Source organism: Chelonia mydas, chromosome 2 (genome assembly GCF_015237465.2).
Source record: "Chelonia mydas isolate rCheMyd1 chromosome 2, rCheMyd1.pri.v2, whole genome shotgun sequence".
Lineage (NCBI taxonomy): Eukaryota > Metazoa > Chordata > Testudines > Cheloniidae > Chelonia > Chelonia mydas.
The window spans coordinates 73,184,022-73,205,168 of NC_057850.1; the positions used below are offsets into that span (position 1 = coordinate 73,184,022).

The 21,147-nt window shown below is 40.9% G+C and overlaps 1 protein-coding gene across 3 annotated transcripts in view; it reads left to right on the forward strand.

Annotated features, from left to right (window-relative positions):
- Window positions 1–811: 811 nt before the first annotated feature.
- NOL4 (nucleolar protein 4) overlaps window positions 812–21,147 on the forward strand; it is a 246,880-nt gene continuing 226,544 nt past the window's right edge. Inside the window, exon 1 of one of the 3 annotated variants that reach the window (XM_007058785.4) lies at window positions 812–2,849. In XM_007058785.4, the coding sequence (XP_007058847.1) occupies window positions 2,583–2,849 (267 nt within the window). In that variant the 5' untranslated portion in view covers window positions 812–2,582. Of the gene's footprint in view, window positions 2,850–3,201; window positions 3,621–21,147 lie in introns of those variants that run through there. The other 2 variants (XM_007058784.4, XM_043539666.1) reach the window with 2 other exon arrangements.

Genomic DNA, 21,147 nt, shown 5'->3' on the forward strand with positions numbered 1-21,147 from the left:
ATTCCTGGGGGTGAACTAGAGACTCAAACAGAAGAAAAGAAAACCAGAAGTGTTTTTCTTTTATTTCAAAATGGATAAACTGATCCTCTAAAGGCCTACACGTCCCCTTTTAAATGGTAACTGCTGGGATTTGCTGTCTCTCCGCCAGATGTGTTAGCTATAGTGCCCTCCTCCAGATGTGGCTGCCACTCAAGCTTGTGGGCTAACACCAGGTTCACAGGCCAGTTTAATTTGGAGACATAAAATATTCCCTGGCCACTTTTGCATTTTTTAAAAAAATAAGAAGCAGGAAGGGACGTGGGTGGGTGGCGGTGCAGCCAGACTGAGGTCTGCTGCTCCCGCTTCTGTGGGAACCCTGCAAGTTAATGAGAATCCACCCGGGACTGCTGACCGCTGCCTTAGTCCACCGGGTGCAAAGGAAAATCGCTCTGCCTCCTGCAGCTGGCCCTCTCTCTCATTTGTTGCTCCAATAAGCAATAATTAGGTCCTAAGCTAATGATGTGTCAGCTGATCTGCTGTGTGTGTAGAAGGGGGGGGGCTCGGTGAAATCTCCATGGAAACCCTCCCCTTGCATCCCCCCCCCCCCCCACCTGGCTCTGGCTGAGGATGTGCTTGCAGCCGCCTCTGCTTCCCTGCGCCACCTTGCTGCCTGGCCGCCCCGCCTGCCCCGCGTTCTGTAACCTGCTGCCGCCGGCAGCATGCGCACTGCCCGGGATCCCTAAATGGGACAATTCTGTCCGTCACGTAGCTGCTCAGCCGTCTCCACAGAAACTTTTGTCCCGCTGGCCAATCAGCGCGCGGGCGACGGCGGGGGGAGAGAGAGGTTTAGTGTGGAGCTTTGCTCTCGCTCAGCCTGTGCCGCTGCTGTCAGTCCCGGCTCCAGCCGCCGCCAGACCTTCCAATAGAGCCACTGAGCAGAGCGAGCCGGGGAGGCGGAGAAGGAGGAGGAGGGGCTGACCATTTTGCAAGTGCCTGCCTGGGACAAGGCTGCTCCAGGGTGCCGAGGCGTTTCACTTTGTTTTCGTTCTGGAGACCAGAGGAGGAAAAAAAAAAAACCAAACAAACCCAACCCGCATATAAAAATGGGGAAATGCTGGCTGTGAAACGGACCAGGAATGTGTGTGCACTTGTCTGGCCGCCCGTTTAGCAGAGGAGCTGAACAGGAGCAGGACGGGTTGAAGCACACAGAGACAGAGAGTGGGAGTGTGTGTGTCTAAGACAGGGGATCTTGCAGACGCTGGGAGAGGAGGATGGGAACTCCCCTTCTCCTGGTTCCTTTTAATGATTGGAAATAGGTACTGAATGGAGGAGCTGCAGTCTGCATTTGCCTTGGAAGATCGTCAAGAGGAGCTAACAATTTCGCTACTTTCACCAGAGAAGGGGGTGTCCTTCGTTACGTGGTAGGGAAAAGGGAGAGATCAGAAATCTCAAGGGTGACTTGAAACTGTGGCAAAGCCAAAGGGAGAGAAAAAAATCGATCCCTTCAAAAAATAAGGGGGTTCTATTAAGCATCCGTACGCAAACTTACTTCAATGCCTTGTAGCCAGTTTAGCAAGGAAACCCCAGACCAGAGGAGTCCTACATGTGTGAGCACCATTATTAAACTGGCAGACCAACCGACAGCCGCCTTCTTTTCTTTACCAACATCCTTCTGGGACTGATCTCTCTCCTTTGGTCTAACATCTGATCATATCTGGTACATATTTTTCCTCCATCTGCTGGGATTTTAAATAAATAAATAAATACGAATTCCTATTAGGGCACCTGAAATTCAATGGGACTGAGTAGGAGCAAGTGAAATTTTCACAGACCGTTTACAAAAAAATAAAAATATAAAAAATGTGGATGGGATTTGTTAGGAAGGAAAATAACAGGTAAGAACTTTCTTTCTTTCCCGTACTTTAATGCCCAAAGCAGAGAAATCTAAAGCAAAACCAGCCAGGGAACAGAGACCAGTTTGCCCTTCAGTGTTTCCTCCATCCTGCACAGAGGCTGCTTTAGGAGAGGCACGGTCCTCCAGGACAGACACAGAAAACCCTTTGAAAAAGCGGCGAGGGCTGGCTGGGGTGGAGGGTGTTTTTTCACCTGCACCATCCCCGGTGCAGCCGGGTGGAGCTGATACATGAGAGAGAAGAATACGAGTCAATATTCTATTTTCTCTTTTTGTTAAGCCAAGGGATAGGATTTTAATTATTTATAAATCAAAACCCTCTGGGTAGACGCTACTGGAGACAGTGGGATAGTCCTGCCTTGCACAATATTGGAGAGCGATCACGTACAGTAGAAGGATAAGAGAAGCCTCTGCGAGACCCGTTTGCCTTCTGTGATCCGGCACAGTTAAAAAAAATGAACAAGAACATTGCTACACTATTGAATTGATTGCTGACCCCCTACCCATCCCCCCCCTGCCCCCAACAACAACAACAAAAATCAGCTGGGATCTGCTCGCACCGGGACCTCCTCTCATTCCATCTTGGTGGTGGATGCATTTTTCATGAGGACTAGGTGAACAGGTGCAAAGTACATTTGGAAGATCCAGGCACGGCCCGTTTGGTAGTGTGTGTGGTGTCTCGTAGGAGATCATGGAGAGCAGCGACCGGGACATGTACCGCCAGTTTCAGGACTGGTGTCTCAGGACTTACGGGGACTCGGGGAAAACCAAGACGGTGACCCGTAAAAAATACGATCGGATCGTCCAGCTCTTGAATGGCTCCGAATCGAGCTCCACGGATAATGCCAAATTTAAATTCTGGGTCAAATCTAAAGGCTTCCAGCTCGGCAATTCGGACGAGGTCAATGGTGCTGGTGGAAGAGGGAAGCAAGTGCTGTACGTGCCAGTCAAAACCACGGTTAGTAGAGAATTGTCTTCCTTGTTATATGGCGACAAATGCAGCCTATAGTGGGAGAGAGGACAGCCACAGTTGGCCCGTTTCTCTCTTCCCCCCTAAGCCATCACCATGTTGTATTTGCGTGTCTGCACATTATGCACAGGTTCGGGCTTTGTGGCCCTTTTAATTTCAAGGGATCATGCACCCCACTGCCCCCGCTTCCTCTATGCTGTTATTTTGGGGTGGGCTATTGTCCCGGCCCTTTGGCTGTGTGCTGTCTGGTGCGTGTCTTGCCATTGTATAAAGGCCACACAATTACGATTACAGCGGCACATTTTCATAATATTCTATTGCGATCGATAGAGCACGGTGTATCCTTATTGGCACAAAGCCCATTGTGGCGCCGGTCCTTTATTTGGGGGCTTCCCCGGGATAGCGGGTTTTTGTATTGTTAGACCACAGCCCCTGAGACACAGAGCAGCAGGGATATGCCTTGATGAATCTGGAGCTTTGCTATTTTATTAAAGGAGGCGAGGAGAGGATGATCAACAAAGAGAGAGAGCGGTTTCCACATGACCAAATGGTAGATTTTGTTTCTCTTTCTGGGATTGCTCAAGTCTCACAGCTATAAAGCTTAAACTCAATTGATGCCATCCAGTAGTAGCACCAGCCTTCCCAGGGTCTGAATCTGAATAGCTAGACGCAGTTCTAACAGCGGAGGAGCTATTATGCTTGGTGGTGGCAAGAGCTACAGAATTTCCTATTTAAGAAGATGGGAACTATTGGCTACAAGTAGGTTTGCATATCGAACTCTTTAATATATCATTTCCCCCCTCTAAACTACCTCAGGGAATCTAGACTCCTTACTTGGGGATCTAAAGATGGAAACACAGACAGTCTTTTATTTCTGCTTTGGCATTTTGGTTTGATAAACAATATTTTCTTTTGCATTGAAATCTCATCCTGGTCTAATGAATATGCTCCTGGATGGCATAATACAGAAGGCTTCTTGAAAAGTATTCTAGGTTTAATTACAACATGTGTTGCTGGGGAAAATCTGGAGATTCTGTAGAAGTATCTTCTTCAAAGTATTAATAAATCAAGGCATTTGTGGTGCTAGTTTATATTTGTCCTGTTTCTAATCATCAAAGTAACTGTGGTCAGGTAGTATAGATGTGGATTTAATTTTGTAAAGGAGTTAAAAGGCAAGAGATAGAGAATGTTCTGAGCGATGTTTATGTTCCCTCCTTACCTCTTCTGTTCACAAAGGGTTCTAGGTCTGCCTATAGATCCAGGCTTTATATGGAGAATGGCATGTTACTTTTCTAGAGTTAAACAGCAGATTATTAATATTTGATCCTGAGATTCTCTGTAGATCAAATATATTTTGGGATGGAAATTGAAAATCAAGCCTAGAACAAAGGAAAAATTATCTCAAATAGAATTATACTTCTAGGCTGAATTATTTTATTCTTCCACTAATTGGAGCAGTGTTTTTTTAAGTGTCTTGCATGAAAGATCTTTTATTTCTTATGGGTTTACTTTTCATCACAAGTTCAGAACTGCAAGCAAATTCCTTATTTTGGGGTAAATTAAATTAATGAACAGTCTGAATAAAAAGGCTAGCGTTATTTTTACAAGATTTAGTAAAAGGTAGAGCTATTCTGGGCCTTTCAAAAAACAACACTTTTTTATGTCACCAACTTGTACATTGTCTGGCATCTTTACTAGGCCAGGAGGGTTTGGATTTCCTCCCCGCTTTTTGTCGTTCTTGATTTTTTCCGGTCCCTGTGTCTAGAACCTTTCTTGATGTGTTTATCGGTTAAGAGATTTTAATTAAATGTTGGTCTTAATGCTTCTGCTTACATTTGGAATCCTATGAATATTTGTGTATCTCTCTCTCTCAATAGATAGATAAATATTATAACAACCAACCAGGCACCATAACAAAAGCAGGACAAGAGAGCTACCATGATACAGCCATAAAAATTTGAAGTATGTCTGCATTATATTGAATTATTAAACATAAAATATTAAGTAACAGATCCTGCAGTCTTTGCTCAGGTAAAACGTCCACTGACTTCCATTTGCCTAAGTGTTTGGTTTCCAACATCTGTTTCACAGTATAAACAAGAAAAGAGTATGCACAGCATTCAGATACGACTTACCAGTTACTAAAAACAAATGTCATCCCCCACTTAAACACATGCAATCAACTTCATACTCCAATCACAAAGGGAAGTAGCATTGTTTAAGCAGATCCGTAGAGTGGCATCTATTTGTCTGATATGTTACTATATGCCAAAGAGTACCAAATGCTGAATGCTCCAAAAGGAATTGTTTTATATATTGTGGGTGAAATCCTGGACCCATTAAAGTTAATGACAAAACTCCCATTGACTTAAATGGTGCTAGGATTTCACTCTGTAACTCAAAATTATGTTTTATATAGGAGTAACCTGATGTTTTCAGATGGCACCCTTACAAGTTATTGTTGTTTAGCTCTCGAAAGCCCACCCTTTAATTCATTTAGTGAAATCCACACTAACTATTGAAGAGTTTATTCATTTATGATAATTCATAACTAACCCTATTGTTTAGGTTCTACAGTACTTATGCCATTTTTGTCTTGCTGTTGTCACAGAAATTTGAGCTCCTCCTGCCCACAGAAACAGCCACAAACAGTATCAAAGCCTAAAAGAGTAAAAACTTTCTCCATCACTTGATCTCTCAATAGTAAAAGTAATTAATGTACAGTTAATCATCAATGGTAATTCTGGCCAGCACAAGCACTCTCTGTGCATCACTTAGATGAAATTACAATTTTAACTTCAAAGTCATAAACTGGTCAAAAATAAGCAAATAATATGCAACGACGTTGTTCAGAATTATTCTCTCCTTGAAGCTCTAAGATTTGTTGCTCAGCTTTGCTGTCAGCCACAGAGATTTGCTCCTGATGGTGCTGTAATCCACTGCTGCTGGTAATTAGACATCATTACTGCTGCGTTAAAGGGAAAGAGAGAAGGGGAGAGGACAGACTGGGGCTAATTAACTACTTGATTCTAATGAAAGAAAGAGAGACTGATAGCAACTGGGAGGTTCAACCGGAACAGACTAGACATACAACGCAGACTTAATTGAAGCAAGGGTATCTTGCAGGCTTAGAGTAGCTAAGGCTTGGTCTACTTTTTGTATTTCATGGGCAGTGACATGCTAGGTTTTGTCCATTTTTCCCATTGCTTGTTTGGTGAGCATCCCAAAATCACAAGCCTGTTTTAAATATCAACTTAAATATACAAACAAGCAGAATATTTAGATAGTTACACGTAGTCTTCTTCTATTTTACTGGCCTGGTCTCCTCAAGAGCAACAGGAACAAATCAATCTCAGAATGTTCACATCCCTCTGTGGTCTAGGAGATGCACTTTAGGTCACCAAGCAACAACATCCTGCAAAACAGCCATTTTAGGTCCAGAGTGGGACAACACACAGTGAAGTATTTGAATACACAGTCCAGCGAACATCCTACTTCTTCTACTTTTTACATTGTTACTGTTTTTGTCATATGTTCTTTTTCATTGAGCCCAAGCTGCACTTTATGAGAACAGTGAAATGATGCCTAACTTAAAGGCATTACATAAAAGTATTAAATTGAGAAATATGCCAAATGGCTGACAATAATTAGTATACACTTTTAATGGTTGGTACCCACAATCACTTATGAATGTGCAGAACTAATATTACAAGTGTAATATCTTTTTAAACTGTGTAAATGACTGTTATGATTGGTTTCCTTGTATTCTGTCTATCCACTTTGCTGAAATTGTTGCCAGATTAAAAACTGGAGAACAAAATAATAATAATTAATTATCAGTATTATTTTTCTTGGTTTGTGTTATTCCTGGGCAAAAATATGGTTCCTAAAATCTTCCCAGATTTAGAAACTGCTAAAAAAATAAGCTAAGAAATAGTGGGCCAATAAATACCATCAGATTTTAAGCGGAACTCCCCATTTAAATAAGAAATTCTGCCTACAAATTGATTATAAAATATGCCCCAATGTACAGAATATACTTTGTACAGAAATCTACAGGGACAGAAGCTCAAGGGCCAGATTCTGATATCAGTGTAAATTTGGAGTAACTGCAGTAACTGCAATTGAGTTATTGAATAACTGAAATCAAGTCTAGCCTTCTGTATGCATTTTCCCATATTTTGTTTTATACTTTTCCCACTTGGGCACGTAAAACCAACCTTCCTTCAAAAACAAAAATATGTTGGCTTTAGTTAGATCCTTAGATCCTGACCCTACAGGAAGATATGCCTTAGTGGAATAATGGAGCTCCAAACAGGCTAAGGGTCTGCACTAATGGATTTGATTACAGGAGCAGGGGCTAAAAAATTAAGGTTTATTGAGTTCAATAGACCAGTCTGTATCCTCATTTATCTATTCATGGAGTCATTTCTTGATCTTATAATTTGATGGGTGCAGTTTTGGTTATGAATACTAATATACAAAAAATACATGAAAGAAAAAATAGTTTGTATGTTAAAAGAGAGGTTGACGTTACCGTGTGTTTTCAATTATTTTCATCTTGTGGGACACTTTATGGCAATCTAAAAGTGTGTAGCATCATTTCCATACTTTTCTCTTTATTTTTGTAGCAGGTAGTATTAAAGGTGAACAAAAGAGTTCGGAAAATATATGTTTGTAGCTCTATATCCTAATGAACTACCAAAATATAACAGATATAAAGGTGAAACAATGTAATTAAGAGACTGATGTTGAAGGTTGGCTGTAATTTATCCCAGAGTACACTTTTGCAGTTGTTCATAGTCCTACTGAATGCTTCCCCATTTCTCGAAAGCTCCACTCAACCCCTCATATCCTGCAATGTCTTGCTCATTCACCTTCCCCTCACAACCACATCTTTGCTCAGCCCTTCACAGCTCCATCTGTTCCTATTCCTCTTACCCACTCCCTATACCTCTGCTGCCCAGCTTGCTTCCTGGTCTGCTAATGGTCTCTGTGAGCTGAGGAATCAGGAAGACATACAGGTAGTATCAGAAAATGGATATAGCTGATAGAACTAAACAGTTCAGATGGTTATTTTTTATGTAGCTCAATTAGGTTTTCATGAATAAAGAGAATGTCTATGCCATTAAAATTAAAATGTCAAAAGTGGCGTATATTTAAGATGTTATCTATGTGTGTTTATGTTTGTGATATTTTGGAGTTTGTGGTAACTGTGTTTGTTTAGCTAGAACTATACAAAATAGTGTGAGGAAAAACAGAGCAAATTTTCGAAACGAAGGCATCTGTAAATGTTTCCTCTGTAAAATTAGAAATTATTTTATTTTAAGATTACATACAAAATACCATTGTTCTTTGAATAGTGTGCCAAATTTAAAAACCAAATTAAATCACTTCCGTATGAAACAAGAATTTTAGTCTTCCTGTACGTGTAACTTTATCTGAACAAAAGTCACTACTGACATCTCCATTTTATACATATTTATACATACAATATAGAACACAGTCAGGGACCCACCCACTTTATCAAAAATTAACCACCCTAATAAAGAGCCAACAGCTGGCATGAAAGTCCAAGTCTGTAACAGAGTTCTTGGTCCCCATTTTTCTCCAGCAAATGTCTTGTAGAAGCAGTGTTCCAAAAATAAGATGCCAGTTTAATTTATGCAAAATTTTGGAACTTGCTTGGAATATTATGGAGAAAGTGTTCTTTGGGCACTAAGCCTACACCAAAGTGCAGGAGGCAGCTGATGAGGGTCGGCAGAGGAGGCAGCACAAATGGTGAAGAGAAAATTGAGGAGGTAGATGTGGAGAAAGATTAGGAAACATCAAGAGAACACTGAAAATCCTGATTCTACAGCTCAGATTTACCTAGGTGGAGAGCTCCTGGCAACAGAAAGTTGGATGCGGTGGCACAAGGCACCAGAGAAACTTCGTTCCTGGGTAGCTTGCATTGGCCAACACAGCTCCCAAAATGGGTAGCACTGACAGAACAACTAGAGTGGCTGAGGGATGTATTGATTCTGCAAATCTCCTAGGGAGCTGCCAGAAGAAGATAAAGCTGCCTCTGACTGGTGAAGTCCCTGAAGGAGGGCAGATGGCCAGGTTGGTACATGCCTGTGCACTTTGTGCTACTCCCCAAGGGCAAGAGTGAACCTGATCTTGCACCTTTTTCACCTAATACTTTTTACCTTAGTGAAGTAGATGAGCATCTACTTTTAAAAGACCACTTTTAAACAGGTACACTGAGGTAAAATATCCAGATAGACAAGGAACACTTGCCACAATTAATGATGTTGGGCATTCTTGTACATATAAGGAACCTTGTTAAAGGTCACCATTTCTTTGTCTGATGAATGGCAACTTCCTACCCATTCATTTCAGATTCGTTGCATCAGATGAAGTGGGTTTTAGCCCACGAAAGCTTATGCCCAAATAAATTTGTTCATCTCTAAGGTGCCACAAGGACTCCTTGTTATTCTTTCATTCATTTCGGTGTGAGTTTTATGGCTATTAGTACAAGGTTCTCAACACCTAATCCAAAGTTCTGTAAATTGAGTACCTTGCCATTTGGAGATATATATGTACAAGGACTAAAGACAGTCTCCTAAATTTAATGTAACATTTGAACCACTAACTTGTACCTGTGAATACATATCAATTTAAGGGACTATCTGTAGTGGACATTTTAGTAACTAAATCTAATCTATGGCAGAGTTCACCTGAAGCAAAGACTTTTTTCCAGACATAAATGTACAATATGAACACTGGTAATTTTTATTAAACGACCTACTTGAAACTAGGCTGAAATTCATTCAACTATTTTCACCTAAGAGGTTGTAAATGAGGTCCTCTGGGAAATGTCAGGCCAGAATTTTACCAATAAATTCACTTTCTGAAAGTTTTGTAAATCGTTGTTCCACAAAACTCTTTGATTTAGCAGCAGACTACCAATGCTATTATGCCTTGGCTTCCTTTTAAAAAATAAATAAATTCAGAGAATATGGCCACTTATACTTGAATCACTCTCACTGCAGACTACAACTTCTAACATTGTGAAATACCCTTTGTGGTTAATCTCAATGTCTGCTAGCCAAAAACCTTATCACAACATTGCCTATGAAACTATGTAAGGTCTAAACTCAAGACAGACACAGAACTCAAGTAGCTGATACTAAATTATAAGTTGCTCTTGTGGTAAGACTATGATTTTAGTGGCATTTGGAAAATCAAACTTTTAGAAGTGACTTATATTCTCTAGGTGTGAATTGACAATTAAACAATTATTTAAATACTTCAGGAGCAGCAAGCCTGTGGTAGGGCCACTTGTTTTGCCAGACTGCAAGGGCAATCAAAGAAGATGAGACGTTTCACTGAAAATAAATTATTTCATTCAAAGGCTTCCCCTCTGTAAATGATGAGGAAGTACCTATCCCCGGATTACACTTTATAGGTAATGAAACTGAGGCACTGATAGAAATAGAGGTATAATAGAAAAGATGATGGGACAACTCAAGATAAATTGCAGTAAATCACCAGGACTGGTACAAATCCAAGAGTTCTGAAGAACTAAAGAATGAAGTAATTAAAATATTAACATTTCTCATTTGCCATTAAAACAGCTATGATACTGGGGGGTGGCCAAAAATCTATAAAAAAGTGGCAAGGATGTTAATAGAATTTGTCTATCATAGACCTGTGAGCTATATTTCAATACCAGAAAAGAAACAGTAAGAAAATCATTACAGAGTTGTTAAGTCCTTAGATGAGCATAACACGATTGATATAAACCAGCAAGGCTTCTGCAAGTGTTAATTATATTTCTCTAGCCTGTTAGAATTCGTTGAGTTAACACAATACAGATCTAGTGTATATAACTTTAGACTGTCAAGTCTTTTTATAAAATAATTCAGAAGATGAAACTTAGGGACTGAGTCTGTTTCCACTGACCTCAAAATGAGTCTGATATTGACTTTCGTGGGAGCAGGACTGGATCCTTGGTAGTGATGGCATAAGAGACAAAAAGTCCTGTTAAAAACTAAATGCTGGTTAAGATATGTGAAATAAAGGATTGGAATAAATGGCTATTTTCAGCATGGGAAGTGATTAATAATGGTAGGAATGGAGTTCAATATATATAATGATTTGGAAGATAGGTGAATAGCAGGGTTGTCAACATTTGGTGGGCAATGGACATGCAAATTATTTAGGTTAGTCAAGTCTAGGGAGCACTGGGAGGAGAAAAAAGAAGTACCATAAAGAGTAGAAAAATAAGAAATCTGACAGATGAAATTCACTCTAGACCAGTGGAAGGTAATTCACATAGTGTGTCATTGCCCTTTAATTATTGAAAGAAACAATTTAAAGTTTTTGGACACACCTGAGGTTGCTAGATTATGTGTTAATTTCTTAGGGAAAATATCTAGGAACAATTTTCTTAATGCATAGTAGGAGTAAAAAAATAAGCTGTTAGACTGTGTTAAGAAGGGAATAGAGACTAATATGGAAATCATATTTTGCTCATTAATTCAGTGGTATACTCTTGCTTTTAATAATGTGTTCAATTTGGTTACCTCTTCTCTAAAGGATACAGAAGAGATTTTAAAAAGTCCAGAGAAGTCAACAAAACTAATTAAAGGCATGGATACTTCCAAAAGAGGAACAATTAAAATGACTAGAATTATATAATTTTGAAAGGAAAAGATTAAAAGAAAGTATGATAGGAGTACATTAGATAGTGAATAATGTAGAGATGGTCAGTCAGATGTTGTTTTTTACCCTATTCCATTAGACAGGAATATGTGACAACTGACATTAAAAAGTAGCAAATACAGGCCTAGACTGTAGCTTTAAATCTCTGGAAGTTGGGTAGAAAGTCTGCACTGCAGCTCCTGCAGGAATTCTGACTGACTCAATCAAAATTTCTACTGTGGATTATACAGTGAAGTGGCAGCTCCCAGTACTCTTTGGAGAGGTGCAACCTGCACTCCCTTTGTGCCAGTTCTGCTTTGCTGATTGGGGCAGAGCAAAGGACAAGGTCATGGTCCCACCTTCATCCTGTTTCTCCCATCCTCCTTTCAGGTTGCTAGTATCAGTGATGACATTAACCTGAAGCAGTCCTTGACATTGCAGAGAGGGAGGTGTCTCTTTGTGTCTTCTCCCAATGAGCTCCACCAGGGTCAGCCACACTCTAGCCCATAGAATCAATAAAAGGAAGGACTATTAGACAAATCTATAACTAACCTGTAGCTCCTCATAAACTCCCAGCACCCTTCCATTTCCGTCTCTTGTGATCTGGGTTTTTCACTGCTGAATGCTGCGGGCCCCCTCCTTCATTTTTTCATTTCAAATCTATCTCTACTAGTAGGTTTAATCCTCAGCTAGTAGGTTTCATGTACGTATGCTGATATTGGCTGAGGTTAGCGAATAAAATCATTCCATGGCATAGTACTGTGTAATTTTGCCCTGGTATATTATGTTTTGTTTGGGGATTTATTTTACTATTTTCCCTGGAAACATGTTGTATAGGCTGCCATGGCAACAAGGACTAGATGGATCACTGGTCAGTTCCAGGTTTCAGAGTAGCAGCTGTGTTAGTCTGTATTGGCAAAAAGAAAAGGAGGACTTGTGGCACCTTAGAGACTACCAAATTTATTTGAGCATAAGCTTTCGTGAGCTCCAGCTCACTTCATCGGATGCATGCAATGGAAAATATCCCCACTGTATTTTCCACTGCATGCATCCGATGAAGTGAGCTGTAGCTCACGAAAGCTTATGCTCAAATTCACTGTATTTTCCACTGCATGCATCCGATGAAGCGAGTTGTAGCTCACGAAAGCTTATGCTCAAATAAATTTGTTAGTCTCTAAGGTGCCACAAGTACTCCTTTTCTTTTTTTGGTCAGCTCCAGTATGGCAGTTCCTATGTATTTGTTTCTGAAGTGATATTAGTCTAGAGGAGGAAAAGAGGTGTTAGCTGTAATGTTCTGGCAATACCCTATGTGGATCAATCCACAGTGACACTGATAGTGACTCGGGCAAAAAGTTTATGGTCAACCACCCCCTCAAAGCAGATGTTCCTCCAACTCTGATTAATGCTAATATATATTGTTTCCATCTTAACTTTTTTTGCAGAGCTGCAGTGCTAGCATATCTGGTTGGTGCTGAAATACTATTTAATTATTATTAAGATGACAAGAAAAGGACAGGAAACCATACCAGGATTGTTTGTGAAAAGAATGGCAAACACTAGACACAATTACCTCATTCAAATGAAAGATGATTTCTAGAAGGCAGTGTGGGATCTTTTCCATGGTGGTAGATAACCCAGGTCTCTGAAGGAAATATGGGATGTAGGTGTGTGTTTATATGACATATCCATTACACTTTTCTATATACAATGGGGGGAAAGTAAGTAGAAAACTCATGCTATTCTCTCTTCACTGGAAAAACTGATGGTTTTTCATATCCTCTTTTGGTAGCTTTCTATCATTTTATAAAAGTAAATCAACAAATTCTACAGCCATTGTTCCCATATGTATAAAAGAATTCTAATCAGAGCAAACATTCAAACCCTTCAGTTGTCACACTTTCTATCAACAGATCCTACACTCAGATACTATGGTGGTAGGTGCAAGTGCAAAACCCTGAGAAAGGCAGACAGAACTCCAAGAAGCATTTTTATCCCCTTTTGCCTAGATTTAGGATTTCCCAACAAGGTTCTAACACAAAATAAGTCTGTAGGAACACACAATATTAAAAGGCTATCCTCATTTCCAAAATCATCAGTTTCAACAAGATGTATAATGCAAATTCATTGGGGACTATAACTCTGCCCTTTTGTCCTTGTAGTAAATATATGGGGACAAATTCTTCTGTGCAACCACACTGGCTACAGACAGTTTTGATTGGTGTAACTGAGAGAAAACTTTGGCTCATGATGGAGCATTTAAGGAGTTAAATATATATTTAAAAATATAAACCAAAGTTTTCCACCTCTGACATGGGTGCCAGCTTTGTATAATTTTTGGTGGTGCCCAAACGGGTCCAAGAAGAGCCTTCCCATCCATAGGAGGGACTGGGGCAACCACCCCGGGCCCCACGCTTTGGGGTCCCTACACTTCAGGGGAACGTGGGGTACAGGTCAGCCTGGGGGGTTAGTGGAGGGCCTGGCACCAGCGGCAGTGAACGACCCGGCCCCAGCCTGCTCTGGCCCACTGGCTCATGGCATCGTTCGGGGGAGGGGGCAGAAGCCAGAAAGGGGCAGGGCAGGGGACTTGATGAATGGGTGGAATGGGGGCGGGGAGAGGGCAGATGAGAGGCAGAAAGAGGCGGGGCGGGAAAAGGTGGGGTGGAGGGGCTGGGACCAGTCACTTGCTGCTGCTGCCAGCACCAGGCCCCCTGCTAACCTCCAGGCCACCCTGGATCCCGCATCCCCATGAAGCGCCGGGCCCACCAAAGTGCAGGGCCCAGGGCGGTTGCCCCAGTCCGTCCTATGGACAGGATGGCTCTGAAATTTAAGCCCAAACGTTGGTGGAGCCAGGCCCATGTTTCTGAATATTGGTGGGGCATGGGCACCACAGGCCCATATAACTTGCCACCTATGACCTCTGAATAAAGTACTACATTCTTTCCCCCAGCTGCTCTTCTGTGTAGCAAATACCAATGTTGTTCTCTCCAGAACATCCTAATTTTGCAAAGAATACACCTGGACTTAGGATCAGGAGTGTGATAATGAAGTAGTGCAACTGTAAATACCCCTTTAGCTGCATCTCTGTCTACTTTAACCATGGAGACTATTTTCAAAAAAGAGTGGGAAAATGTGCTCTTAAACAGGAGATAGTGAGCTAGCTTCATGTTTAAGAATATTAGGAAGTTTTTTTAAACAAAAATTCTAGAATTGTAATAGATTAAGGCTTTTCTGATAATTATTTATCTATCTGGGAATTTTACCAAATAATTCTATTGGTAATTACTGATTTTTCTATATTTATAAAAAACTGGTTTTTCATAAATATTGAAATGTAATATTAGCAACGTATGTACTTTTTTATATAAGCATTTAACTAATTAACAACTAGCACCATCCACTGCAGTTTGAAGGTAAGCAATAAATAAAGTGGAATGTATTTGTTTACATTATAACAACTCATTAATCTTTAAATGAAACTCACTTAGTAGGAGCAGTGAGCAAGCCAGAGGAGGACATATGGAATAATTAAGGAACTGTAACTGTAAGAAGTTGGGGAAGAAGATGAATTTGGGTCAGCTGTTACTAAGGTCCCAATTCTGCCACCCTTATTTGCATGGGGTCAAATTCAGCACTGGGAGAGGGCCATCACAAGCATATAAACAACTTCATAGCACAAGGATTATGCACTCTACTTTGAGGTCTTTTGTAGGTCTTTAGTGATGAATAGGCCTAGTACTGATCCTCTGCCTGGGGATGAAGTTCACCTACTGAGTAGTATACCATGCTTACTCCATGCATAAGTCCATTCATATCAATGAGTGCTGGTGGTAGATTGGGTAGTGAAGCAAGGTGTCAACCTAATTTATTAAAATAAAATTCCTTATTTTATATTTTTTAACATTAATTTAACTATAATTACCCTACTTACCTTGCCATAAAATATTCCAATGTGAGGGGCTATTGTCTAATAAATGTATGTACCACATGGTTAAAGGGGTTTGATTTTATGTCATTCATTTCAGTGCACACTTACAGGCAAATTTAGCTTTGATGTAATCTTCAGAGTGACCTCACTGAGTTGCACTAGCTCACACTACTCTTGAATATGGCCTTTATTCTTTGCTTATAACGTATTCTACTGTAATTGTCTCAGCCAATCACAATAAAGTGTATACTTCTTATTTATGAAAATCCTCACGCTGATTGTTCGAGAGGGTCTGAGTTGGAGAATGTTTCATTGGCTTTAGACTTTTGAACTCTACCTACATCGAAGCACATGAAACATAGTTACCTCCCCTTCTCACCTTTCCAACTAAAGATTCTCCTCCCACACATTTTTTCTGTTTATTTTAAAAGCTTTCTATTCTCCCTCTTCCACAGCTTTTGCAATGGCAAACAGTACCAAATTCAGATTAATAGTAATAAAGGTAATGAGTTATGAAGTAAATGAGGTAAAAAGTAAGGAAGTTTTCCATATTTTGGGCTATTGGTGTTTAGCCTCAAAGTTTATGAAGCCCAGCATACAATGCTACCTGCAAATGGAGCAATCACAAATTATCAACTACCTAACCACTGGAAATATTTGGAAAATGAGGGGAAAATTATGTTTTCCATTTTTCACTAAAGTTTTGTTTCTGCAGAAATTTGCCCTTCTAACAATGAATGCTGCCACATCTTATTTCTAAGTACAGTTTATTACTCAACAATGCAGTATTATTTATTTTAAACATGAGCGTAGCACCCATCATCATAGCTAACTAGAATATATTTGCTGCTAATACTCAAAAGTTTTTTCTTTACATACATGTGCAAACCTGAATATAAACATGACATATACTTTAAGAACGTAAGAATGACCATACTGGGTCAGACCAATGATCCGTCTAGCCCAGTATCCTGTCTTCTGATAGTGGTCAATGCCAGATGCTTCAAAGAGAATGATCAGAACAGGGCAATTAACTAACTGTTGTCCAGTCCAAGCATATGGCTGTCCGAGGCCTAGCGACACCCAGAGCATTGGGTTGCATCCTTGACCATCTTGGCCAATAGCCATTGATGGACCTATCCTCCATGAACTTATCTAATTCTTTTTTGAACCCAGTTATAGTTTTGGCCTTCACAACATCCCCAGGCAATGAGTTCCACAGATTAACTGTGCATTCTGTGGAGAAGTACTTCCTTCTGTTTGTTTTAAACCTGCTACCTATTCATTTCATTGGGTAACCCATGGTTCTTGTGTTATGTGAAGGGGTAAATAACACTTCCTTATTCATTTTCTCCACACCATTCATGATTTTATAGTCATCAATCATATCTGCTCTTGTCTTTTTCAAGTTAAACAGTCCCAGTCTTTGTAATCCCTCCTCACATTGATGCCAGTCCATACCTTTATTCATTTTTGTTGCCCATTTCCATTTCCAATATATCTTTTTTGAGATGGAGTGACCAGAAATACAAACAGTATTCCAGGTGTGGGTGTACCAGGGGTTTATATGGTTGCATTATGATATTTTCTGTCTTATTATCTATCCCTTTCCTAATGATTCCTAATATTCTCTTAGCTTTTTTGACTGTCATTGCACAGTGAACCGATATTCTTATAAAACTATCCACAGTGACTCCACGACCTCTTTCTCGACTGGTAACAGCTACTTTAGACCTCATCATGTTGTATCTATAACTGGGATTATGTTTTCCAACTATTTTGCCTTTTATCAACAGGGAATTTCATCTGCCATTTTGTTGCCCAGTCACCCAGGTTTGTGAGATCCCTTTGTAACTCTTTGCAGTCTGCTTTGGACGTAACTTCTTGAGTAATTTTATATCATCTGAAAATTTTGCCACCTCACTGTTTACCCATTTTTCCAGATCATTTATGAATATGTTGAACAGCACTGGTCCCAGTACTGGGGGACATCACTATTTACCTCTCTCCAGTCTGAAAACTGACCATTTTATTCCTTCCTTTTGTTTCCTGCCTTTTAACCAGTTACTGATCCAAGAGAGGACCTTCCCTCTTATGCCATGACTGCTTACTTGCCTTAAGAGCCTTTGGTGAGGGACCTTGTCAAAGGCTTTCTTAAAGTCCAAGAACACTATATCCACTGGATCATCTTTGTCCACATGTTTGTTGACCTCAAACAAACCATGTTCATCTACGTGTCTAATAATTGTGTTCTTTCTTATAGTTTCAACCAGTCTGCTTGGTACTGAACTTAGGCTTACTGGTCTGTAATTGCCAGGATCACCTCTGGAGCCTTTTTAAAAAATGGCGTCACATTACTTGTCCTGCAGTCACTTGGCACAGAAGGTGATTTAAGTGATAGGTTACACAAGGTTATGTACCACTTTGTAGTTTAGGAATATGTTCAGATACAGTTAGATAATAGCAGTAATGTCCATTTGATATGTGTTGTGTTACCCATTTTCTTCTTCAGTTCTTGTCTTGCCTTTGCAATTGCTGACTGTCATTTACTAAAAGCCATATATTTTTGGTTTTTTACACTGTCTGTACTTACAGACCTTGAGGCCTGTTGCTTCTAATTTTGCATTCCAGCGCAACTACAGGAGCTAAGAGTCAAATGTATGTATCATCTATGGGTAGTAGGATCAGTACGCTTGTGTAACATTAGTTAGTTGAACCACCATGTTGCCTGCATTTAAATTTTTTTAATCTCTGATTGGAAAGCATATTATTTTCGTGAGTAACCAGATGCAGCCTAAGCTGCACACAAGAGGAGATCTAGAAATGGGCTTCTAAATCTAGGCTACTCTAAAATAAAATTTTAAAAATCAATTAACTGGAGAATCTATTAGGTCCAATCCACCCACTACCATCTGGAGCAATAACTTATCTGTCTTATTATTTATCTAAACAAAATTTTGTACATGATGAGAGTGGAAATATGGTAAATTTGCTGAGTTTAGTTGAAATCATTTGCATATTAATTTTATCAAATTTCCAAGGCCAGAATGACTGAATTTAGGAATTACTATATGACAATACTGTACCATTGTAATCTGAAATTTACTGTTTTTAGGAACAAATCCTGTTCCTACTGAAGTCAATATCAAAATCCCACTGATTTCAACAGAAGCAGGATTAGGCACTAATACTTCTAAAAATTCTAGATGGTAATACAAATGGCAGTAACTTGCTCATAATACTACACATTACCACAATAGTATTTGGGTGTCAGCACTTTCATTACTTTTTAAAGAATATACAGGGTCAGATTTTCAGGAGCACCCAGCTTCCATATCACAGATGGCTTGAGCCATTTTACAGTGATTCTATTCACACGTGGAACTCTCTGGAAGCAGATTAGGATTCTGCTCCGTGCAGCTGAGTCAGTTGTGGCTCCCTGGCCATGTGCTAAGGGCTTCTGTAAAGTAGGGAGAAGATCTTTTCCTGCCAAGAGACAAAGAAAATACATCTGTACTCCTCATGCTGTACAGTACCTACGACACTAGATACCAAATACACCCATCCTGAAAAGAAACCTCAAAGGTGAATGCCCTTAAATGGTTCAGGTTCTTTCTCTCAAACTGAACCAGAGGATCATTATGGGCAACTATTCCTCTCCCCCATATTATTCAGCAAGGATCAATTATCTCTTCCTGTTATTCAACATCTATTTTTTAACCACTGGAAGAGCTAGTGAAACACCATGGGCTAAAGTATCAATAGTATATAGGCAACACCATCTCTTTATGTCAAAGGTAAACCGCACCATCTCTCAGCATTCTCAATAATTTACTCAAAATTTACACCTGGATGGCTAATGGTGAACCCAGACAAGACTAAGAAAATACTGGCAGTAAGAGAGAAGTCCTGCAGGAAATTCAAAGGTTAAGATTACTACCACAACATTAACTTAGTCCTAGTAGAACATATATTTAACAGCACAGCCCCCCAAATATTACATCTGTCATGTGTATGCTGGGGCCAAGCTATAGTTGCTGTGGGAACATTAACTGAATTTTCTAACTTTTTGCATGTTCAATTTTGCATTAACGTACCCCCTCGAATTTAATTTTAGTACTATTCTCTAAGGTGACATGTTGCAAGTTTTTTATTTACAGGCATAAACATTTTGTCATTTAAAATAAAGCTAAATCCTATCTATTCTTTAAATGACTCTAAGATCTGCATAGATATTAACAGAAGTAGGAACATGATTCAGGAACAAATATCAAATTTCAATCTGGTTAATTTTTTGTGTATAAAATAAAAATGGGAGTGTTATAATTATTGTATTTTGAACATGGTATTGCGAACAAACCTTTGTTTGTTATATTGATGTGTTTTCTGGAGCCATTTAAACTTTGTTCCTATCATGCAGTAAAAGGAAAACATCTCAACCCTCACTTGTGAAAAAACACTGAAATTCCCATAGACAAATATCTGTGATGGCTAAAATATCAATTAAAATTAATGGGAATAATTTTATTTTTTCTTACCTGTGAAACATTCATTATGCATGACTATGACTCGTGGATATAATGAATGAACTGAGAAATACACATATCTGCCACTGGTTTAGCAATTGGAAGACATTTCTTCCTCCCCTCCCCCTATAGCCGGCACGGTAAATAAGTGCTTTTATTTCACAGTTAACGGGGGGGGATACACCTCACTCTTCGGCACCTTGTTCACCTCTTAATTTTTGCCTACGGCCAAGGCAGCCTCATCTTGGGCTTTACTTTGTCGCTTAGCCGCTTTTATTTTCCCTTTTCATTCCCGTGGTCTGTACGGTTTCCTAAACTAGGTACAGTCCAGATTTCTTGTTGAAAATACCGTTCCTGTACGATAGGTGCTGCGTAGTACACGTTTGTCCCCTACAAGCGCCTCTCCCTGCCTGTGCGTTCAACAGCCGGATAACAACCTAGAAACGGATCTCCCACACCCTGTGTTTAGCATACACCTTGGGAGAGAGAGACGACCGGGTGAATCAAAGAGTTTAGTGCGGGCAGCTTAAAAAGGGGCCCTGGGCCCTGCCTGGCTGCTCTGGTGGTTTTCTCTAGGTTAGTCTGACCCACTCAGGGGGCGCCGCTCAGTAAAACAAAGGCGGGGGAGTGGGACTGGGACTGGGACCCTCCCTGTAACATCACGGGGAGCAGCAGTGTAGCGCCTCCGGCCTTTGTGTCAGGCTGACCAAGACTCCCTGGCGAGGGGGCTGGGGCTGGGGCTGGGGCCCCTCCCCCCGCCCCCGCGGGTAACCCCTGGGGGAGAAGCCGCGGCCCTGGCACTGCGGCACACGGAGGGCAGGAAAGTCCGCCCCAAGGGGCTCCGTGTGGCACCAGGGTTTCCCGTCCCAGCCTCCGGGCCGCAGGCCCCGCTCTCCTCGTCCCCAGCCCCGCTGCGGCAGGGGGTGCCGCCGGGGCAGGGCCAGCTAGGGCCGCGCCGGGTGCGGAGGCTGCAGCGAGACACTGGATGGGCTGTGGGCCCGTCTCCTGCTGCTGCTGCGTCTCTGCGGCTGCCTCCCGGCTCCGCCGCGGCGGCTGCTGGGTTAATTGATTCAGGGCCCGGGCTGGCACTCAGGGCCCGGCGGAGCGGGGCGGGGGGAGGCTCTCCCTGCCTCCCACCCCTCCT